Source organism: Macaca fascicularis, chromosome 4, assembly GCF_037993035.2.
Source record: "Macaca fascicularis isolate 582-1 chromosome 4, T2T-MFA8v1.1".
Taxonomy (NCBI): domain Eukaryota; kingdom Metazoa; phylum Chordata; class Mammalia; order Primates; family Cercopithecidae; genus Macaca; species Macaca fascicularis.
In genome coordinates, this window is record NC_088378.1 from 65,506,047 (window position 1) to 65,530,534 (window position 24,488).

A 24,488-nucleotide genomic window follows, 5' to 3' on the forward strand; every position below is an offset into this window, starting at 1 on the left:
GTAAATGTTTGTAAAATTCACATACAGCTCTAGGATAACCAGCATTTTCCCTTTCAGAGGAAGAAAGGGCGATATTCGCTCTTACCTTCTCTGTAGCTACATTTCGATTTTGCAGCACCCGAGATGAAACAGAAAGCGCTTCTAGGATGGGTATAGCAGACAGAGCGCTTCTAGGAGGGGTGCGTCGGAACTCGCAGAAAGGGGCGCGACTCCTGCATTTTGATGTCTTTGTGTTATTCGCTTTGAGTCTCAGAAGGCAGACAACATTGTGTGTTTTTCCCTCTTGGTCTACCCTGGTTTTTTGTTTTGTTTTCTTTTTTTAATAGGAAAAGCATTCCTGAATCAGTAATGCTCTCAAGTTAAACAGGTAGAATTCAGATAACTTTTTGAAAGTATTTGTGCGTTAGCTCAGAGGGAGAATTTCAGAGGTTAAAAATAATAATCTTTAAAACTTAAGATAATAATTAAGGGCTGGGTGCAGTGGCTTACGCCTGTAATCCCAGCACTTTGGGAGGCCAAGGTGGGTGGATCACCTGAGGTCAGGCGTTTGAGACCAGCCTGGCCAACATGGTGAAACCTTGTCTCTACTAAAAATACAAAAATGAGCCAGGCATAGTGACAGGCACCTGTAATCCCAGCTACTCGGGAGTCTGAGGCAGGAGAATCGCTTGAACCCGGGAGGCAGAGGTTGCAGTGAGCCAAGATCATGCCACTGCACTTCAGCCTGGGCAACAGAGTGAGACTCCATCTCAAAAAAAATAAAAATAAAAAAAATAAGAATAAGAACTTATTAAAAACAAAGACTAACAATAGACCGTATTATATTGTTTAAAACTTTTCATCTTTCTAATTTCATTGACTTATAAAGAAGGCTTGAATTAGTCACAATATTTTAATTCACTAGTTAAGATTATCTCCATCTACTGTAGGAGACTTTATCAAAATCTGACTTTCTCCTTTAATGTAAGACAATAGCAAACTGAATTATAAACTTTATTTTCTGATTATAATTAAACTTGAAATTGTATATTTTTTCTCAATATTTCCATATACATGGTCTCTTCCTGTACCATAAATAGTTTGAAGAATTTGCAAGCAAACTTCTGGCTCCTGTAGTAGATAGGAACAAGAAAAACTGAAGTTCACAGTAGTAGAAAATGTCAGACTATTGCTCTGTGTTGAGAAAACAGCCACTTTTTTGAATGAGGTGCTAATTCAAAAAGGGGAACAAAAGAGAGTATAATGAAGGACCTAACATTATCTCTGCTATCAAATCACCGCAAATACATGCAACCCCGGAATAGTTAACTGCTCTTTCTGAGATGCCACTTCAGTTTGGACTTAAAATTGCTCTCAATAGTGTCCTTAATAAAGCCTGTCTAACAGCAGGTCTGGAAAAGGCAAAATGAGGAAGATGCTCTACGCTTTGACAGTGTACTGTGGACCAACATTGTTTTGTTACAAAACATTCTAAAATAAAAATAAACATTTGTCCGTACACATACACATACACATATTACCAGGCATATGGTAAAGACTGCTGAAATGTAAATCTGCCTAAAAGACTTGAGGAAAATGTACTTATAGGCTTAATTAAAGTATATGCAAGGAAAACATTTGTGGCACCATAATAATGTCTTGCTGTAATTTTACAGCAATTTCCATTCCTTTTTCTTGCCTCCACAAAAGTTTCACAGCAGTAGGATACAATTTTTACAACACTGAAGCAGTACTAGGTAGGCCTTAGTGACTGGGAAAAGTGAATCCATCTTTCCAAAGGGCAAGGTGGTTTGGCCACTGTCAGTGGGAGGAGTGTAGATGAAGACCTTCATCCAAAACTAGTGTCTATGAACAAAGACAGTATATCCTGAGCCTGGTCGGTGATGAGAGTGATAACGTACATGCTCTTTATTCACTAAGTCTTTAATTGCCCTCTATTCAGACACCAAATATTGGCTGTGGTCATTGTCTGCCCAGTATGCGAACCTTAAGCTGGGGTGGAGGCGTTGAGTGCTGGCAGCGGGCACAACCTCGTGCTCAGCCTTCAGCCTTACTAGACTGTGCCCACGTTCACTCCGCACCTTGCTCGGTGAAATCCTGTTTATAGGATATTTGAATCAGCTGTTAATTCCTGTTAGCATGCTGCCAAGCTTTTCACACCCTTTTTGTCCACTGGAGTAATCATTCATGAGGAAAAAAAACGCGATCACAGCCCTCCAGCGTGCAGGGCACCACGCTAAGTGTTGGCGATTAACATCCACACAAACTCTACCTTGTGGAACTTAGAATCTAGTCAGAAAAATGGGTGTCAGACAAATAATCACGTGCAAAACGTACAATTTTACGCAGCATGTGACATAGTGCTGCAAAGGAAAAGTAAAGCGTGTGGTGAAACTGAGGCCCTGGTTTAGCTAAGCAAGCCAACCTCGGGAGGCCTTTTCAGGATTTATCATGTAAACTGAGGCCTGACCGTGTCAGTTCCGTGCAGATTCATTTTCCTACATTATGGTGCCATAAAAATGCTTTTTAGAAGATCTGAAAATTATGAAAAATAGAACTATTCTATTAGAAAGTATCTTCATTTAATTTTTCCAATGTTATGACAACAAATTGAGATAGGCACAAGTTAATTAAACTTAAGTTTATTTAACCAAGGAGAGAAAAGTTAATATATAGTAAAACTGCGTCCATCATTATCTAAGGCCTGTTCCAGCTTGTAACAATCCAGCCCCTTCAGAAGCAAGAACAAGCATTTCTGTGCCCCATTGCTCAGTTCTTGATTAACTGTTCATCCAGAACCATTCCCCAGTTTCAGTTTAGAGAGGACCAAACCAGGAATGGCAGATGGATCTTACAAACAGGATATTAATTGAGCTAATTGGAGAAATTTTAAATTGAAATGATTACTTTTATTTGTCTTATCTTTCAATTGAATCTCAAACTTTTACCTCTGTTTTTTACAAATAAAATGCAAGAGGGAAGTTGTTTTACTGTTAACTGATTATAGATTATAGTGCCTTTTTCTTCATGTTCTTATTTCAAATTTTCACTTTCGAAAAACGTTAGACCCATTTTTTTAACTGTAACTCCCCAAAGGAAAAAAAAAAAACAACTCTATACTAAAATTTAGAAACCTCTTAATAATAAGTGTCCTGTTAATAAAAAGAAAACTCAATACTACAATTTAGGAACCTGTTATTAATAACTGTCCCATTAATGACGGCAGAGCTTCTGAGGTGCCGTCCAGATGAGAATCTTGTGTGAAGTGGGTTAGAGCAGCCTCTTTTCCTAGTCAAGTAGGACTTGGGTACAAGAATATGAAAAATAAGCTTTAAAAACTTATTTGGATATATAGTTTCTATATTCTAAGTGTACATATGGGTTTATAGACATATATATTCACACATATATGAATATGTATACATATATATTTTAAGCTCTTTCTAAAGTAGTTTTTAAGTGACTTGAAGTTTAACCTCAGCATCAAAGTATATTCTAAAATATAAAACAACTATTTTTTATCATTCTACATTTTATATTTACATCAACTGTATCACCCATTACATACTTGATAAAGATGTTATGCCTCAGTAATTCTGAAGCCGAAGGCTTAAAATCTCAGCCCAATGACTCTAGCGAATCACGTGTTAGTTAAAGGGAAAGCGGGGCCTCACGTGCTGCGTAAGTTTCATTCTCAGGCATCCTTTCTCAGGGACCTACTTTTACTGGAGATCATTCTGCTAAATAAGGTAACATCTAGCCTCAATGGCAGCCATGTTATTTAACCCCCCACATTTTCAGAAATATGTTTAAAATTATGTTAAGCTAAATAAAGAAAAAGGATAAAAACTTAAGAATTCTGTCTATAATGATTGCTCTATATTGCAAATAATAACCTAGGTATGCATAAATAAATGAAGTAAATTATCGTTCCAAGAAATCTGTATTGAGAACTGAGAAATGATTTTGCACAATAACCCTAGTATTGCAAATATTGTAAATATTTTTACAAATATAGCGATATAAAAGAAAGGGAAGAGCTACAGTTGCCCCGCCTAGGGCTAAAAGTGTTATCTGTCCTCCAGATTATGTAATCCACGGCGTAGGCTTCAGGTGTTAAGAAATGGCAACTCTTGATATTTTAGTGTCAGGTAAAAGCAGATAGATAGAAATGCAAGAACTAGAGTATCAGTGTAAAACACACGAGCATATAAATACATAGGCATAAAAATAAATGTATATGTTTATCCATAAATCCCAAAGCTTTGGTTGACCCTTAGTTTATCTTAAAAAAAAAAAAAGGAAAAAAGAAAAAGAAAAGAAAACTGAGCTTATAGCTCACATCACTGGTTCCCGTGACTAGAAATCTACCTTACACTTTTCAGCAAGCACCATGTGGTTGCTCATCCTCCAGATGCTGTGGCATTTTAACGAAGACACCCTTTAGCCATTCTTGTTTTGACAGGGAAAAGTAGGAGTCCATTTAATGTTTTGGGCTCTATAATATCACATGTAAAAATTTTAATTCACTGTGATCACTCCATGAGCTAGAACCTTTTGTTTTTAAAAATAACATGAGGTGTCACTGGAATTTTGCCTTCTGGGATTCAACGCTTATATCCAAAACGGGCTTTGTTCTTTTTTGTTTTTGTTTTTAAGTGTATAAAAGGGGGAGTTTGGGCCTTTTATTTAAAGTAAAAGTAAATTCCTAACTAAGAAAATGTATAGTTTGTGCCTGAACTAGTAGCCTTCATTCCTAATTGTTGTGTGATAGCAGTAGTTTTTAATCTCTTCTCTTCTTGTATTTGTTAGCTCATTACTTTTTTCTCACCTTCTTCCCTCTCCGTCTGCCCACCCATGCCCCACCTCCACATGCTGCTTCTGGGTACTAGAAGTCCAGCTCCTCCACCACCACTGGGGAGAAGATCACGAAGGTGTACGAACTGGGGAATGAGCCAGAGAGAAAGCTCTGGGTCGACCGATACCTCACCTTCATGGAAGAGAGAGGCTCTCCTGTCTCAAGTCTGCCTGCCGTGGGCAAGAAGCCTCTGGACCTGTTCCGGCTCTATGTCTGCGTCAAAGAGATTGGGGGTTTGGCCCAGGTAAGAATGAGTGAGGGAGGAAAAAGGAAGCATTATGGATAAGTTCTTATACTGTCTTTCTTTGAATGTGTGGACTCATTTTTTTTTTCTCACAAAGGAAAAGCTAAGCCTGTGTGAAAGTCGCCTTCCTGCAACCCATGTTTGTGTGCTGTCAGGGAGCACTGGGGGACCCTGGCTCTGCCACCAACTCGCAGTGTGACCTCAGCAGGTCATGTACTTGGACCTCAATTTCCTCATGTATACAGTGGGTCAGACTAGATTTTCCTGTAGGTTTCCTTACAGCTCCAGAATTCTCTGGAATCTGCCAGTAGTTCATAGGAAATACTCAGAAATGTTTTACAAATGACTGAATTAATTATCTGTGTCAGATATAAGTCACATATACTGCTTCCCTCTCTCCAGAGCAGGTTATCAGAAAATTAAGTCATACTTGTCAAACCATGCCCACCATAGCTGGACAGTTAGGAGGGCCAGTGCTGTGACCTCCAGCGGGCTAGGCCTCAGTGTGACAGGGGAGCTGCCTGGGGTGCAGACGTAAGGACCTTTCCTCTCTGCACCTGGGCTCCTTTGCCTTCTACCCCTCAACTCCCCTGACCTTTCTCCCCTGCACCTACCCTCTTCTGACATGGATTTTTTTAGAATCACCAAGACTGCTCAAACCATTAGATTTTATCAACCAGCTCAGAGTAGATACTGTGTGGTTACTTCCTTACTGTGACTGTGTCCACAGTGTATATAACCAGACTGGGTCTATCACGAGACTCTCCGCGGGCTTGTAATGAGGGTTGCTGGAATGTACCTGGGTTGCATCTTTGTCCCCACCCCATCATGCTCTTTACCTCATGGGCATCAGATATGGTTGGGAACAGGTGCTGCCACCACACAAAGCCTAGCTCCCAGCCTTCCTTCTTAGGTCACACTGAGCAGCACCCGGCTTGCCATTTCTGCAGTAACCCAAAGACCCACGGTTTGCAGCCCTGCATTAAGTGCCAAAAGAGGGCGGTGGGCATCTCTGGGAGCATCCACAACTTATGCACCACCAAGTACTAAGTAAATGGACATAAGGGCTGTGTGAGAAAGTCTGAATCCAGAAATTTAATATTTCATTGAAAACCACTGTCCCCTTACGCTCTCCCTTGCCACACAACACAGGAGACATCAAAAGGCAAAACCTTCTCCAAGTTATTTGCAAATCCTCATGTTTCATTCATATGTTTAACCTTTCATAACCTGTTCCCAAGTGGGAATCAAAAGGTTAAAATTAATGCCTCAGATCTTGATGTCGCATTTCAGGAGTTCTCTTTCTTTCTTCTCCTTTTGTGACTGTGTTGTCTCCAGCCTAAGCCTCCTTGAGTAAGAGCACCGCACAGGAAGGCGTGCACCTGCCCCGTCGGCGGGGCTGGTGGCCAGTGGCATAGCATCAGGCTTTTTAAGTTGGGGTCCGTCGGTCCAGGGGCTCATTCGCCTTCGCACGAGGTGCTGCTTTTGCTTTTGCCTGACACCCCAAGCAGTCTTGGGGTGAGGGGACGGGTACGGCCCAGAATCCCAGGCCCACTTCTGAGAGCTTGCAGCTGCTGAAATGAGCACTCTCACATCACTGCCCAAAAACCTAAATTGCAAAATAGTGCCGTTGTTGCTTTGTAAACGTTTTGACGTGCCCTTTTTCCTTAATTGGAGGTGGAGTGGGATAAGTGTGAGGCGTTGGGAGACACAGCGGGCAGAAGGACCTCGGAGCAGTGCTTTTTCTGTTGCCATCAGCAGGTTCCCTAATGGTTTTATAACTGTAAATGCTGCCTATGCACTCCTGAGTGGGAGTAATGAGCATTAGTTAAAAGAGGCAAATGAAAAAAAGTAAACCAAGACATTAAGTGCTTTTTTTGTCTCCTGGCTTTAAACAAGCCACTTTGCTGCAAACCAATGATCCTGCCGTGTTTTTTGCTAGGTGAATAAAAACAAGAAGTGGCGTGAGCTGGCCACCAACCTAAACGTTGGCACCTCAAGCAGTGCAGCGAGCTCCCTGAAAAAGCAGTATATTCAGTACCTGTTTGCCTTCGAGTGCAAGATCGAACGCGGGGAGGAGCCCCCGCCGGAAGTCTTCAGCACCGGGGACACCAAAAAGCAGCCCAAGCTCCAGCCGCCATCTCCTGGTAAGTGGCGGCGCTGCAGTCACTGGCCCAGGAATGCCGAGGCGTCTGGCCTGGGAGGTTCCGGGAAGGTCGTTTCACAGTCAGGCCAACAGAGAACTCGGGACCTTTGAGAGGCGGGGTTCCTGCGTCGTTTTGTTTATTTAATTGGACGCCCATTGGCAGTGTTAAGGGATGAGAGAATTAAATCTGGCATGTGGCCATTTCTGATTGGCCCTTGGAAGGCACCCCTTCTTTTGCTGTACCTTAATCAAAACAGGCTTTTGAATTCTGAGCCATATACGTTTATTCCTTATACAAGTGTTCAAAAAGATTCTATCTACCACTACACAAAATAAAGATCCCCAGTGGCCTGTTTGAACACTTGTGCACTTCTAGGAAATGCCGCCCTGCAGGTTTGACAGGTCGAGCGCGCCCACCCTCTGTCAGAAACCCTCAGATTTGAACTTTAGCAAAATGAAGCCTGGGCTTAGTTTCTAACGTCCCCTGCCCAGCGAGTTCTCACTTCTAGGGTGTTTAGCAAGCTGTCGTGGTAAGGATTCACACAGTCTTGTTTTGGAAACAGGTGGTCGTTTGCAGCCTTGTCCTGGAAGTCAGGGGTCTTAGGAATGGGTGCAGTGCTCGTCATCAACACGCTCACAGGCCAAGCCGCGTCAGTGACACCTGCCAGCTCCCTTCCCTCCCCTCCCCACTGACAGAGACCCTCCCATTCCTTCCAGCTCCCCTGCTAGCCTTTGTTCTACCGTTCGGGTTTCAAATTTGAAATTACAAAATCATATATTCTGATAAATGCAGTAGTAGAGGGGGGAAGACCTTGGCACCTTAGTGCTGGGTGGTGACCTCACTCCAGTAGATCCGACCATTCTCTTATCTGTGTCTGGCTCCCAGTCAGCGACCTTCAGCACGTAGCCTCACTGTTCCTGGTCCCTGGCTACGAGAGGTGGCTGCACCCGCCGCTCCTGTACACAGCTTGTTCTGAGCGTGGCTGGCAGCCCATGTTTCCTGGGCACTTCCAGTGTGCCGGGCCCTTTTCTAAGTGCTATCATTTCATCTTCACATCAGTCCTGTGACTTTGATACTATTTTAAAATCCATGAGAAAATGAAGGTCTCGTGGAATCTAAGTACCTTGCCCAAAGCCAACTAGCTGGGGAGTAGAAGGTCTTTTCTGGGGCATCTGGTGCTAGAGTATACATGATACCCACCAGACACCTCTGCCTGTGTTGAAAATACCTTTCTAACACATGAGATGTTTACATATAGAAGCCAGAGCAAGAAGTTATTTTGCTTTTAATGATTTCCTCTAGCTGCTGTCTGGATGGTAAAGCTGATAGCCAAGGTTCCTAATCAAGGGATCTCATATAAATACTTTGTAGGCCCAAAGTGCACTTGTAGTGAATATACCTAGAATTACATCCGTAGGCTCTAAAAACAAGGAGAAATCCTCGCTAACCTCATCCATAAAGATTCAAAGGCTTTGCCAACTCTGGTGTCCCTTAAAAACTGGGAAATCTAATTTTAAAAATCTCACAACATTACATCCAGTTCACAGAGTAAAACAAGCTGCCCATGAACAGCTCTGAAACTATTTTTCCAAAATAAAAACCCAGTGGGGCGTAGGGAGCAAAGTGGTGATGTCTGCAAAGATCTAAGGGTACATTTTATTTGCCAGGAAAGAACTCGTGTCACTGAATGGGCTGCCCTTGTGTATGGAGAATAGCTTTCCCAGTGTGCATCAGCTTCAGGACGGGGGCCCTGCTGAGGCGTATAGATCCTTCAGAAAGTGGAGGGCCTGTTCTCTTAACAGCCAGCCCTTCCCTTTTCCCCTTGTTTAAACTGCCATTTTTATGGCAACATTATCATTTTAACTACACAAAAGAGCTTGGATTGCAGATGGACTCCTGGTATACATTCTTCTCAGTAGTCCAGAGGGAGCCGAGGTCCTGTGACACAGGAGGCAGTGGAAGGAAAGCCTCCTGGTCTCGCCCAGCCCCAAGAGCACGTGCAGGGAGCTCCAGGCACACACAGGCGTCCGGGGATCTCAGGCGGAGGCACCCCGGTCTTTAGAAGCCTCTCGATTCAGTGCCACCCACATGGCAGGTGGCCTCTCCAATTCCAGTCCCATCATTAGGGAAATGGTCTTGGAAACATTTTTGTTGTTAAAAGAAAATAAAATTATTCCCAAGTATTGGCCATGTTAGAGTCTCATTTATTACAAAATTTTTAAACACAAATTTACAGTAAAAATTGATGTTCTTTGAATCACTTTTTCCCGGAAGAATATCATTGTAGTTTATTTTTTACCAGCACATTCAGGCAGACTAAACTAAAAGATTCTGAAGAAACATTTTAGATTTTTTTCCCCCAGCCTTTGCTCTGAACCAACTAAAATCCTAAGTCTTTTTACTGTATTCTAAGAGCACTCCAAGTCATCTGTCTCTAGTCAGATTTTGATTTGGGGTGCTAATACAGCTCTAGGCTTCAATTCTGTTAGCCTCTGGGAGGTATAAGCCCCTTGGCTCCTGGGGCTGCACCCCACACATCACTGCCAAGTTGCCATGTGGCTTCTCACATTGGGTTTCTGGGTTCCTGTCTTCCAGCCACCAGAGCAAGTCAGTGATTGAGACTCCCAGGTGAACCGAGGCAAGGCCTTGGGGTGTGGTTTGTCTTTAAGGTGCCAGTGGGGATCTCGTTATAAAGCATCTAGAAAAGGGTGTGGGGGATTTCCAATGAGTGCTGTAGGAAGCGCCTCCCCAGATGGCCTCTGCAGCCTGTAAGCTGGAGATGGGGAGGGGAATGGAAGGGACCAGGCTGGGAGAAGTGGGGCAGGGGTGGAGCATGGAGCTCCACATTCAATTAGTAAGTCTGTAACCAAAAACCCATCCATCTTGGCTGGCAGGTGGCTGACTGAATTTCTATTATTAGCTGACAGGTGATGTCACAAAACCTGTCATGGATCCAACTAGGGAATCCTCAGTGGAAGGTAAATGAGAAAGGGGCTCGGGTTATAAACAGAGGTGCCCTCTGGTTGACCTCTAGTCACTGTAGACCTGGGACATATCAGCTCTTCCTTCTCCCCACCCTACTTCCCGCAACCCAGCCAGAACTAGGGCACCAGGTTCGTGCCGGGTAAATTATCTTCCCAGCTAGGAGCCTGGCCATGCTGTCTGAAGTGTGTGAATGTGCTTAACCTTCAGTAACCTTTCCATTGTTTACTTTAGAGTATACATTTGTAGCTTCTGGCAAAAGGTAGGGATGTCCTAGAGAGCCTGCCAGCCTCCTCTATTAATGGAGTTACAAGAGGTTGCATTCATTTTTTTTTTTTTTCATGAAAGGAAAAAAAAACACTGGCAAGAGAGATTTTTCCTTTTTTTTTATTAGCTATAAATGTGAATACTTGTAAATAAGGGTCTTTCTGAGATCAAGCCTTGCAAGTGATGTTTCCAAGGAAGCTGTCGAGGCTGTAGCAGAGCCTGCCTGAATTTTGGAAGCAAGTCGCTGCTCTTCCACGGCATTAGGCAGGCAGCCATGTCTGCAGGATGATTACCCTTTTATATCTGCAAAAGAGGACTTTCTTCCGTTATTCCGATATACCTTTTTAACATGCGTTTCCAGGGTTTTACGCAAATTCGGTTTGTAAGTATGAGTGAATACATTTTTCTTTTATACCTACATTAGGCATCTACATTAGCCATCAATCTTCTCCGTATAACACACGTTTAACCTGTGTAACAAACCTGCACATCCTGCACATGTACCCCTCAACTTAAAATCAAAGTAAAAAAAAAAAAAGGAAATAAAAGCTTTTTTTAAAAAGTCAGTCTTTCTGGCATCTCTGAGAACTTCTCTAAGTCATTCAGTGCAGGGTTCACAGGGACGGATGTTACGCGGTGTTCAGCTCTGTCGGCCAGCGTTCATTCCAGCCCAGGCCAGGGGCTGAGCAGACCTCATCGGACTACAAATGTCTCTGTCCAGCTGAGGCTTTCCGTGTAGAAACAATGTACTCCTTTCGATTTCTGACTCCTTCGCAGTGTCCTCTGTAACTTCTCGTGGTTTGTTTCACCTCTGTTGCCACTGAAGTAAAATGTGAATAATAGTAATTGTAGTGAGCCTTGGGAACGTCATAGGGAAAGGTATTCTAGACAATAACATGGAAAATGTGATTCACAAGCAGCAGTAATCCTGTCGTTTGTTCAGGGGGTTCTGCACTTTTTTACCATGAGGGCAGGGGTTGTTGTCTTTCTTGTCAGTTTGGTCCACTGGTGTATGTGGGCGTAGAAGAGAGCCTAGGCTATAGTAGGCGTATTACTCATTTATTAAGTATTTAATTCACACATGAAACCAGTATCTATTGATGATCTAGCATGCTAAGGACTACAAGAGATGACAGAGCAGGAGCCCTGCAAATGTTATGTTTTTCCCTCAAGGTGAGGTTAATTAATTTTTCCCAGAGTCCCACATAAGATTTGGAAAAAACCAGTTCAATTCTGTTACTATAATGTAATTATACTTAAAGCCACATCTCAGCACCCTGATAACATTTAAAAACTCCAAACCAGTATGACTTGTGCTTTTTGATAACAACTCTGATTTCGTAGGTCAACAAGTGACACTATTAATGACAGAGCACAGACGCATTCAGATGTTGAGAAGCTATTGAAATGACATAAGGCTCATTGTCAATTTGTGTCCTTGCTTTTCATCTTAAACATTTCACATTGTCTAAGACCCAGAACTAAGTTTCCTAATTTTGTTTCTACAACAGCACAATAATTCACCGAGTTGATGCACCAAAATTTTCATCCCATATATAAAAATGTACATTTAGATTATTTCCAGTCTAGACAACAGCGAATAAACACTCTTCTGCCAAAAGCCTCCTTTTTATTAGATTATTTTCTTGGGATAAATACCCCAGAAAATAAGTATCCAGTCAAAAGATATAAATGTGTTTTATGGCTCACAAATGAAATATGTTTACTCAAAATCTTCTTTACTAATTTTTACTGTAAACAATATAAAAGCAATGAATTTTACAACATCATTATGGTGTCTTATTTACATTTATTTCTTTCACCTATACAACTAGCAAGGCGGCTGGGCTTACTTGGTAATCTCTGGATTTCTTCCTGTTTTCTCTTGATGCTGCTGCTATCAGCTAACTCGGGATCCTTGCAAGGCCCACAGACCCCTCAGTCAACTGGCAGCAATTCCATGGCAGAGGTTCCAGGTGACCTGAAGCCACCTACCCCAGCCTCCACCCCTCACGGACAGATGACCCCAATGCAAGGTGGAAGGTATGTTCCAATAACTCTATGAGCCATACAAAGTCACGTTTGTTCATATTTTAGTTTTCTGGAGCAAACTTCACAGAGAGAAGAAATGGTATTTCCTAGAGAGTTTTTAAATGTTGATGACTACCAGTTTTCTTCATGTCATTTATTTTGGATGGTTTTTGCCATTTGCACATTTCAAGATTGGTTCATCTTCTGAATGTACTGTTTGGAGGTAACTGCCGCTGTATCATTAAGCTTTCATTCCTTGCATCTCTTCAGAAGCAGTACAATCAGTGTGCACGACCCGTTCTCAGACGTGAGTGATTCATCCTTCCCGAAACGGAACTCCATGACTCCAAACGCCCCCTACCAGCAGGGCATGAGCATGCCCGATGTGATGGGCAGGATGCCCTATGAGCCCAACAAGGACCCCTTTGGGGGAATGAGAAAAGGTATGTGCAGAGGGGCCTCCACCCGGGCATGGACCAGTGGGCATTCTACTGTCTACTGTTCCACAACAGTTTACCTTTCACTCAGAACACCTCTGAGCCCAGGCTGCCTCAGTGTGGGTCCCAGGTCCCCATCCCACTCCACTTGTGGCCTTGGGAAAAGCAGTTAGCCTCTTTGTGCCCTCATCCTGTCCCCAGCTGGCCTCAGTGCCCTCGGCCTTTTCCCCGGCACATGCTCCCTGTTTCTGGATACCTGCCACCTCCTCACACACACCAAGTTACATTCCTTATCTAGAAATCGGGAAAATAATAGGACCCACTTCCAAAGGCATGGTAAGGATTAAGTTCCTGCACACAGAGCTCAGACAAGAGTGGCTGGCGGCGGTGGTAAGTAAGCACGCGCTTCACGGCACCTGGCATGGTGTTGTGCTAGTGTGTGCTGGGCGCTAGCTCGTGGATTGGTAAATCAGAGTCGCTGCCCACCTTCAGGGAATCACAGACTCCCTGCCTTCTTAATTCCTGGGAGGAAGCAAGAAATAAGCACAAATAGGCAGTTAAAGATTGTGGTTGGTGGAAGACAGGAAAGTGAAAGGAAGAAAGAATACAGATAGCAGTGGCATTGGGTGGCGCGGTGGGAGAGAGGGAGAGCGATTTAGACTGGGTGGTCAGGAGGGAAGGGCCCTGAGAACCTGTCATGGGGGTGGTGGCAGGAATGAGCTTGGTGTATGAACAGGTGGTGGGTGTCCAGAGCACAGTGAGCACGGGCCCGGGGACAGGCTGAGGTCGTTGAGGCCAGCGGGGCCAGAGCCTTTCGGTGTCTGTGGGCGTATTGATGAATCTGGATTTTTCACCAAGGTGAAAGATGTTATGCAGGGAAGTGATGTGAGTAGGTTTTTTTAAATAAATACGTAAATTTTTTTAAAATAAATTTTTAAAAATTTTTTAAAATAAATACGTAAATAAGTAAATAACTGGCCGTCTCTGGAGAATGCACTGGAAAGAGGTAAGAGTAGCTTTGGGGAGATCACTGAGAGTCTAGGGGGAGCTGGCCAACTGGAGCTGGACATCAGCAGCGCAGAGGGAACCCGCCGGCAGAGCGTACATCAGAGGTGCTCACGGAGTGAATGCGGGCCCTGAGGGAGAAGCTAACCACAACTGAGCAGGTGAAGACATCATTCCCTGCAGTGCGGAGGATTGGGAAAGGACTGGGCTAGAGAGGGGAACCTGGAGACCGTCTGGGGTGTGTCCCTGTGGTAAAGCATGGAATGCATGGCTGGAGCTGAGCAGATGTTGGAGTCGGTATGATCTTGGAGTAGTAAATGTAGAAATGGCATCTGCAGTGATGGGATTGATGAGATCCTTGCGAGAGAGTGCAGGAGTTTGTGACTGCCATCAGGAGACACCAGGCTGGCCCTTCCCTTGATGCCCGCCGACTCCCAAGGTTGAGGCAGCACTGAAGCTGTGACTGTCTGAGTCACTGTCCTTCAGTTCTGCCCGCAGTCTACAAGCCACAAGTGGAGACTTGATATTTTGCTCTTGGGCATTCTTCCAAATGCATTCAAGGCCTGTGAAATTGAAGAATGATATGAATATTATTGGAAAAAAAATACAGAAGAAATAGTGAATAGTATTTTTATGGAAGCACTTACTCTGGAATCCCTTAAATAATAGTACCTGTGTTGTGCTTAGATGTTGGGGTACATGAATTTCTTGATAATATAGTCTGAATGGAGAGAAGCATAAAATACAAAGCCTTGGTTTTCATATGTGTTATAGACCAATGAAAAAGAACAATGGAAAATCTTTAAAATTTAAATATAGGGCATATACCATTTATAAATGAAATTCATAGTATTTTGTGTATAATATGTCAGATAACACTCATAAAGCAAGATCATCTATGATTGTTTTTCTTTCAGAAGTTTCAGGGCTGCTGATTCCAAGTGAGGATTTTGCAGAACATGCAGTAAATCCAGAAGCTTAGAATTTCAAAAGCTTTGTGAATGTTGGGGGAGCTATTTTTCTTAGTGGTATGAGATGCTACACAGAACATTTCGTTAGTGCTTTTTGGTGGCTTTAGACTCTGAAAATATGACAACATGGAAAAAATAATTAGTAGTATTTGGAATTTGGCCTCAAAATGTTTTACAAACCATTCCCATATCCCACCGATACACCACATTAGACAACTGTAGATGTATTTCCCTTGTGTCCTTATGCCTAGAAGTTTTCTTGTTATAAAAATAAAGTGTGTTGGGGTAGAATGATTCTGGGATCACCTTGCTAGGCCCTAGGTAGATATATACGGATACTTCTTACCTTACAGTGGGGTTACATCAGAAGAAACCCATCCTAAATTGAAAATATTGGTAAGTTGAAAACACACTTTCACTTACAATATTTTTGATTTACAATGACTTGATCCAGATATAACCCCATCTTAAATTGAGGAGCATACTGCATGCCTGTCGCTTTCACGCCATCATAAGGTTCAGCCATCCTACTTTGGTGACTGTCTGTGATGTTTTCATCAACCATGTAAAGGATCCCCAGTGGCAAGTACAATCTCTAGTATATTTCAGTTCACTTGCTGCCTTATGGTACTGGTGTATTCAGTACCAAATAAAAGCAGATAAGCAGAAAATCCACAGGAAACAGATTTTCTAAGAGTCTTACTCCTGTTCTGTATAGTTTTCCATTCTTCAGTTTGCCTTACTCTGTCAGTAAACTTAATGGTGCTATGATTTTCTATTTAATGACTAACTTCAGTGGAAAACATACTCTTTGTCTCTGTTGCTGCTGCTGTTGGTGTTAACCTGTAGTATGGTAGCATGGTCAAAGAGTCTGATCTAATATTAGCCCTCAGTAGCCCTGAGGGGCCTGGCCCTGCCTGTTCACCGACCTATTCCCTGCCTTCTTACTTCCTTACTTCACTGATTGAGGAATTGATGGATTACATATAAATGAACATCATTTTATATGTTTGACAGAATAGTATATATCAAATGTCTATTAATATCTGTACACATAGCTCTACTTGTTTTAATTGAATAGATCCACCCTAATGCTCTAGTGATGGGTGAGTTGTTCCATAATCTTTTGCTATTATAAACAATGAAGCAGCGATTATTGAAGTACAGTTTTTTCACATTTGTAAGAATGTTTCTGCAAAATAGATTCCTAGAAGTAGAACTGTTGAATCAAAGGATATTAACTTTTTTTACTGAATATCTGAGCTTTTACAGTATAACAAACTACCCCCAAATCTTAGTGACTTTAAAAACTGTAACACTTAATTATATCTCTCAGTTCTGTGGTAGACTGGGTAGTTCTTCGCTCTGTGTGTCATGTTGTCAGCTACGACGTTGAGGTAGCCGCCATCATCTGGGAACCAGGCTGAGAGCTCTGCTGGGCTCTGATGTGTCACGAGTGGCTGACATCATCTCCAGGCTCTACTGGGAACTCAGCTGGAGCTGTCGGCTGCAGCCTCCTCCATGGGGCCTTTCCATGTAGTTTCTTAGGTGCCCATAACATGGCAGATGGATTTCAAGAGGGAGCACTCCAAGAGGACAGGTCCCGGGAGCAAGCACTTAAAAACTTTTGCCGCATCTCACTTGCTGGAACCCTCTTAGACAATGCTAATCACATGACCAAGCCCAAAGGCATCATGGGAGGGGTTTCCCAGGCTGCGAATGCTGGGAGATGCGCTTCTTTAGGGGTTGCCAAAGCAGAGCCTCCCATAGCAGGTAAAGCAGGTATTGGCAAACCTTATACCAGTTTAATGTTCTCAACAAGAGCATGTGAGGGTGTGTGGGTTCTCACCCCCTTACTAAAAATGATCATTGTCCATCATTTTCACATTGGCCAATCAGATGGAAGGGAGAAAGCCTCGTTACTGTTTACCTTGGATTCATTCCATTATTAGTGAACTCACACATCTTTTCATATGTTGATTGACCATTTATTTTTCTTTTGTGAATGTTCATTTATGTGTTTGCCCATTTTTAATTTGGTGTTGCTTTTAAATTTCCTTGTGTATTAGAGAAAAGCTATTTAATTATGCCACGTGATTTCTGTCTATCTCTGTTTTCACATCTACAAAATAGAAAGTAACTTCAAAACTGGTTCTACCACAGGTTGATGTGAGATCAAATAGATAAAATAGGTGAAAGCACATTGCAAGGGAAAATACTTGATGCTGGCATTGGCCCCTCTCTACCAGCCTAACAAAATGTATCCGCTCACAAAATCTTAACCAGCTTTTGCTTCACATAATCATAGGATGGAGAAAGGTAGCAATACTGTATAGTGATGAAAATTTATATTAAAATGTTTAATTTGCCGTCAGGCTAGTTTCTGGACTGAACCCAATTTCCTTCAGGCTCTGAGCTGATGCTGATTTGCATATACTACCTAACTGGCACTCCATCCTGTGTTAGAAATAGTTGTATTTCATCCCATCTTGAGCTATTCTTAACTCCCTAATAATTTTTTTAATCCTTATTTTGGAGTGAATCAGTGGCTGAATGTTAAGGTTTTCACTTTTTTTCTTATGGGAGAAGGGAACTAACTTTGTATACATATTTTATGTCCTCCTTACAACCATTTCATGGGATAATATTACTGGCCTCATTTTATAGACAAGAAAATAGGGGCCAGGTGATGACTCATGCCTGTAATTCCAGCACCTCAGGAGGCTGAGGCAGGCAGATCGCTTGAGCCCAGGAGTTCGAGGCTACAGTAAGCTACGATTTTACCACTGCAGCTGCACCATTGCACCTCTTATCACTAGGTGATGGAGCGAGACCCTGTCTCTAAAAAACATAATAAAAATGTTAAAAAGAAACGAAATTAAGCTCAGAGGTAACTTACCCAAGTAAGGAATGGATCTGGGCCTGTGTTAGTTTTCTATGTTGTGACATAACAAGTTACCACAAACTTAGCAGCTTAAAACAACATAAATGTATGATCCTACAGTGTCTGTGGGTCAGGAATCTGGCACAGTGTGACTGGGCCTCTGCTCAGGGTCCCACAGGCTGAAATCAAGCTGTCTGCCAGGACTGTGAGCTCCTTGAGGGCTCAGGGTCCTCTTCCAAGTTTATTTAAGTTGTTGACAGAATTCAGTTCCTTGTGGTTGTGAGGCTACAGTCCCGTTTTCTTGTTGACTGTCTTCTGCCCACCTTTCCTAACACGTGATCCCCCTCCACAGCATGTCAGTTGCTTCTTCAAGGCCAGCAGGAAAATATCTCTGACTTGCTTCCTCTCTAAGCTCTAGATCCAAAGTTAAAGGGCTACCTGGACAGTCTCCCTTCTGGTTAACTCGCAGTCAGCTGATTAGTAACTATAATCACATCTGTTAAGCCCCTTTTGCAATGTAACATAACATAATCATGGGAGTGATACCATGGTATTCACAGGTCCTGAAGGGGAGGTGCCCACCAGGCAGAGGGGGCTGGATCTTCGAGGCCGTCTTAGATTTCTGCCCCCACAGAGCACATCTTGGCTCCACACCTTAGACTCTTTCAATAGTATTATGGTCTACCATATTAAAAAAAAGTACAGGCCAGGCGCAGTGGCTCACGCCTATAATCCCAGCACTTTGAGAGGCTGAGGTGGATGGATCACCTGAGGTCAGTTCAAGACCAGCCTGACCTACATGGTGAAACCCCCTCTCTACTAAAAATACAAAAATTAGCCAGGTGCGATGGTGGGTGCCTGTCATCTCAGCTTCTCGGGAGGCTGAGGCAGGAGAATCACCTGAACCCAGGAAGCAGAGGTTGCAGTGAGCCAAGATCACACCACTGCACTTAGCCTGGGCGACAGAGTGAGACTCCATCTCAAAAAAAAAAACAAAAAGTACAAAGACAATAGAGATTACTAGAAGGGATGGATGGGCCTTTGACTTTCAGAAATGCCTAAATGTATGCATTTTATTTAAAATATTGCAGTGCCTGGAAGCAGCGAGCCCTTTATGACGCAAGGACAGATGCCCAACAGCAGCATGCAGGACATGTACAACCAAAGTCCCTCCGGAGCAATGTCCAACCTGGGCATGGGGCAGCGCCAGCAGTTTCCCTATGGAGCCAGTTACGACCGAAGGTATTTTTTAAGATGGCGGTAAGATGATTTACTAGAAACTGTGCTTTCCTCACACACACATTTCTGAGCCCTGGCAGCTGAGCCACTGATGACAATATACAGTGTCCCCTTTCCTGTGAAAGTAAAGAGGCAATGGCTGCTGGTCACCAGGTGCGTGTCAGGTGACTGCCCTCAGTTGATGGCTATTCAGGACCAGGGAGAAGGACCTTGGCCTTGGTAGGTATCTTCTTCCCCAAGTTAAGAGCCAGGGCCGCCACAAGTCAGGCTGGCACCCAGCGCCAGCACCCCGCCTCCTTCTGAGGGACTGCCAGCTGCACACTCCAGATGTGGCTCACCTGGAGCTCCTGGATGCCTGGGCCTCCAGAGCACCAGCTCCCCTCCCTCCCTTCTTTCTGTCTGGGGGAAAGGCCTATGCAGTGGTAGCCACACTGGGCTTTCAGCATTCTGGAAAGGTCTTCCAGGCAGTGCTTTTTCCCTGTGACTATTTTAAACAGAGGGACAATACTTTGCTCCTTAATCAACACTTCTAGAAAACCCACAGCACAGGCCTCACTGCAGCCTCTCTTAATCTTGAAATGACTTAAAATGGCAAGTGAAACTTGCAAGTTAAAATGGCAAGTTCAGCTGCAGGACTGATGATTCAGATTGATTTGCAATTAGGAGGAAAAGTGATTGAAATGGCTCTGAAAGGTAATCTGAAAACTGCTTCCTAAGATGATGGCATAGGGCAGGCTGCTTTTTGTGGAGAAAGTCCCTCGCCTGGGCCCTGACTTCAATACTCATTGTCACAGAAACCGTTTCCCCTCTTTGGTATGTTCTCTAACTCCTCATAAGAGACATGATTATAAGCAAGGTTTTCATGTGATATTTCAGATTTTTAAAGAAAAAAAGATAGAGTCCTAATAGAAGGGCTTTTCCCTCCCCGGAGCCACAGTGGTGTGCCACAGGGTGGAGCTGGCTTTGGGATCGCTGCCTTCGGAAGCTGCATGCGCTGTTCTGCTGGGGACCGGCTGGGCCAGAGCCGCCCACGTTTCATCAGGCCACATGCTGGGGTCACAGGGACAGGTCCATCGGTGGGAAAGCTTCCTCAGTGTAATACAGAGGAGAAAAACGTTGAAAAATCACGGCTGTACCAAATGAGGTTTCCTTGTGGTACTGTCTGTGAGCCTTGTTCTTGGGCATCCATCCCATGTTTAAGGAGACACGGTGCTTTCTCCTAGGGACCTAGGAATTGACTCTTCTGATTCTTAACCTGGCCATAATGTGGCCAATATTTACTTGTGATACATTCGTTAATCAGTTAACTATAAGGTAATGTTTAGTGTGCTGAATCAAGGATTTCAGTTAGGTTTGTTTTGTTTTTGAGGGTCCAGGAAAAGCTACAGATGTTTTTTGAGGGGGTAGCTGGCAAGATTAGAAGAACAATTATCTTGGCTCTACCACATTAAAGAGGGGTTTACCTCATTGTTAAGTTTTCTCTTCTGAAAAATGTTGCTTGTTATGCAACTTAAATTTTACCCATGTCAAATACATTTCTTTCCTCCGATCTCTGAGCTTCCTTCTTAGATATCAGAGTAGTTATCAAAAGTTCCCATGTCTGTTTCACATGTGATAATCTAAAAATTCTTTTATTTGTTTTTATTATTCTCATTCCTTGATCAGCTTAGGAATATGTTCAGTCCATTGTTCCCTTTCTTACAAGATTTAGTATATTAACTTAAACCAATGTATTTTTCAAAGTTCCAAATCTATTGCCTTTTAAAACATGCTATTTTTTATGATATTTATAATTTCTTAATATACTAGTAGTTGAAAAATGAATGTATTATTCATTTCCATTTTAAGATGTAATAGGTGTATGTTCAAATCATCCCTGTCATTCTTTTCTGTAGCCTTTTAGGGCATAGGACTGTGAAATTCTGAGAACTTGTATTTATACAATGGTTAGCTAACATTGGAATTAAATTTGAAGTATAGCTTTTAAGAATTAAACATTTTCCATTCATAATGAGAATGTGCAAAGTACAAACATTTTGATGTTCCGGTACTTCTAGGAACATTGCCTTTGAGTCTTCAGTTCTTCTCGTCGTTTCTTGCTTCCATTAATGCTTCACATCACAGCATTGTATGACACTTCCTAAGGTACACGTCAGTGGAGAGGCGGGGCTGCGGCCTCCCAGGCAGAGGCCAGAGGCTCTGACAAGTGCTTACAGGGTGCCTGCCTGCTCAACCGGTATTCCTCTGACACCTATTAGCCAACAGCCTGAACTAGGAGTTTGGCACCGTTCCCAAAATGGGTGTTCCCATCCCTGGTGCTAACAGTTGGCGTGCAGCTGCCTCTCAGAGGGCCTTTGTCGGAGGGGTGTGCGGGGAAGGCCACACAGAGCTGCTTGGGGGAGTCAGGGTTCCAGAAATGGATTGTTTATTTCTCTGTTTGCCTGAAGCTTTTTCTCAGTTAAGTTTTCTTTGAATGCCTCGTTCCAGGCATGAACCTTATGGGCAGCAGTATCCAGGCCAAGGCCCTCCCTCGGGACAGCCGCCGTATGGAGGGCACCAGCCCGGCCTGTACCCACAGCAGCCGGTGAGTTGGCGAGTGGGCGTGGGGTGCTGTGTTTTCTGGTTCTCTCCTGGAGGCTAAAACTCAAACTTGTCTTACTTCTGAAGATTTTCAGATGTCTAACAAAAATGATTAGTGTTTGTTGAGCATTCAGGATATAGTTAATGCTAGAAAGTACTCCTGGGATGTTGAAGTCAGCACATTAAAAATAACTCTTGATACATGGTTTCCTGAAACAAATATAACCTGTAACAAGAAGTTGAGTGTATTCGTCCTTGTAAATAATAACAAGCCCGAGCTAGAGTGAGTATATTTTAAACATGTATCTGTTGTGCATACTATTGTATCAGAAGCCATTTTAGAGCAGAAATTCGTCAGTGCTTTAAGGAGAATGTGTAGAAAAGCAACTTCAAATATTATATACTAATAGTGAAAGTGAATCTGCTTTTTAAAAAATGAGATAAGATGCTAATGATACTTATTTTGAATAAGTGGGACAGGTTTTTGCTGGTTCACAGGTGACCATCGCAGCTCAGAGATGCTAAGTTATGCAAGATCTCCCCCTTACAGTGACCAGTGCTGTTGCAGAGAACTGCCCTTCATGGTGTGGCTTTCCAGACATACAGGACTTTGCTATCTTTAAACAACTTTTCAGATCTGAGACCTCATGCAAAAAATAAAAATTTTGAAAACTATATATATGTTATATAATTATAATAATTATATATAATATGTATGTTATTTTTCAGTCATTTAATTTTGCTGGAGCATATAGGCACAGTGAATTGCCTTTTTTTTTTTTTTTTTTTTTTTTTTTTTGAGATGGAGTCTCGCTCTGGCACAATCTTGGCTCTCTGCAACCTCTGCCTCCTGGGCTCAAGCGATTCTCATGCCTCCGCCTCCCAAGCAGCTGGGATTACAGGTGCCCACCACCAGGCCTGGCTAATTTTTGTATTTTTAGTAGAGACGGGGTTTCACCATGTTGGCCAAGCTGGTCTCGAACCCCTGACCTCAGGTGATCCTCCTGCCTCAGCTTCCCAAAGTGCTGGGATTACAGGCATGAGTCACTGCGCCTGGCCAGTGAATTGCATTTTTAAACCAACTGATCTTAAACAGTTTTCAAGTAAAGTGAAAAACATCAGCATCTCACTGCCTCCCATCAGAGTCCCACCTACCCACCGCACTGGTCCTGGAGCATCCCCGGAAGCAAGCTTAGTAGCCGGTGTGGTGCCAGCCCTGTCCTCAGTGCTGTGACCAGTGGGGCTTTGGGGGAGCCGCACCTGGCCAGGCCAGAAGTCAGGGCAGGAGCTGTGGGATGGATGTCAGATGACCAGTCTGGAGAGCCGAGTCCTGTTTGGAGGCTTTTCCATAAAATGAGGCCTGAGAAACCCTTTTACCCCGAGACCCTTTCAGGCCAGCCCCTGGATGCTGGCTCTCCTGCGAGAGGGTCCTTCTGCCTCCTGCTGTGGTCCTAGTGCAGCTCCCAGCCCGGGCGCCATCTGCCTGTGTGGGAGTTCAACGCTGGCTGTCCCGATGGCACAGCCTAAGGAGAGGAGGCTTTTTTTTTCCCCCCCACAGAAAGTTTCAAACACGTGAAAACAAATTTTGGATGCCCTCTCCTGAGTGTGTGACATGGTGTATATAATACTGAAATATTGAACATAGATTGTTCTCAGTTGTTATAGAAGCTTCCCATATTCATTGTGAAATGAACATTCTAGCAGGTAATAACTATTTTGCATAATTTCAGTGTGTGATTATACCTGTAAGAGCACATCAGGATGATTTGTCTTTCTGCAAATTCCAGAATTACAAACGCCATATGGACGGCATGTACGGGCCCCCAGCCAAGCGCCACGAGGGCGACATGTACAACATGCAGTACAGCAGCCAGCAGCAGGAGATGTACAATCAGTACGGAGGCTCCTACTCGGGCCCGGACCGCAGGCCCATCCAGGGCCAGTACCCATATCCCTACAGCAGGGAGAGGATGCAGGGCCCGGGGCAGATCCAGACGCACGGAATCCCGCCTCAGATGATGGGTGGCCCGCTGCAGTCGTCCTCCAGCGAGGGGCCTCAGCAGAATATGTGGGCAGCACGCAATGATATGCCTTATCCCTACCAGAACAGGCAGGGCCCTGGCGGCCCTGCACAGGCGCCCCCTTACCCAGGCATGAACCGCACGGACGATATGATGGTACCCGATCAGAGGATAAATCATGAGAGCCAGTGGCCTTCTCACGTCAGCCAGCGTCAGCCTTATATGTCGTCCTCAGCCTCCATGCAGCCCATCACGCGCCCGCCACAGCCGTCCTACCAGACGCCACCGTCACTGCCAAATCACATCTCCAGGGCGCCCAGCCCAGCATCCTTCCAGCGCTCCCTGGAGAACCGCATGTCTCCAAGCAAGTCTCCCTTTCTGCCCTCCATGAAGATGCAGAAGGTCATGCCCACGGTCCCCGCATCCCAGGTCACCGGGCCACCACCCCAACCACCCCCAATCAGAAGGGAGATCACCTTTCCTCCTGGCTCAGTGGAAGCATCACAACCAGTCTTGAAACAAAGGCGAAAGATTACCTCCAAAGATATCGGTAAGAATTCCGAAGCTTTCATTCCGAAATGAATTCCAGTTGCAGTGTAGACTTTTAATTTTAGTATAGATACTGTTCCTGTTCATCTTAAAGGGATGAAAAAATTATGACTAGAAATTATCAAGATGCATTTTTATATAGGAGTAATAGTTGGAGGCTGCTAATCTGAATTAAGAAATAGTGCCAGAAAAGAGTTTTGAAATAAAATGGTAGTTTTACACGTGAGTGTTATTTGTGTTCAAGATCAGAGCTTCAAGTAAGAGATCAGGGAA

The 24,488-nt window shown here is 43.6% G+C and overlaps 1 protein-coding gene and 1 long non-coding RNA gene across 11 annotated transcripts in view; both read left to right on the plus strand.

Moving 5' to 3' along the window:
• ARID1B (AT-rich interaction domain 1B) overlaps positions 1-24,488 on the plus strand; it is a 442,633-nt gene that overhangs the window by 410,359 nt on the left and 7,786 nt on the right. For all 10 annotated transcript variants that reach the window (XM_045390312.3, XM_045390315.3, XM_045390314.3 and 7 more), the window contains 7 exons: positions 4,893-5,102; positions 7,045-7,249; positions 12,403-12,541; positions 12,800-12,972; positions 18,918-19,068; positions 21,553-21,649; positions 23,433-24,216. In XM_045390312.3, the coding sequence (XP_045246247.2) occupies positions 4,893-5,102; positions 7,045-7,249; positions 12,403-12,541; positions 12,800-12,972; positions 18,918-19,068; positions 21,553-21,649; positions 23,433-24,216 (1,759 nt within the window). The remainder of the gene's footprint in view (positions 1-4,892; positions 5,103-7,044; positions 7,250-12,402; positions 12,542-12,799; positions 12,973-18,917; positions 19,069-21,552; positions 21,650-23,432; positions 24,217-24,488) is intronic.
• On the plus strand, positions 14,017-15,081 carry LOC141410080 (uncharacterized). Its single transcript, XR_012433565.1, has 2 exons — positions 14,017-14,132; positions 14,889-15,081. It is a non-coding gene; the product is annotated as an uncharacterized lncRNA (long non-coding RNA).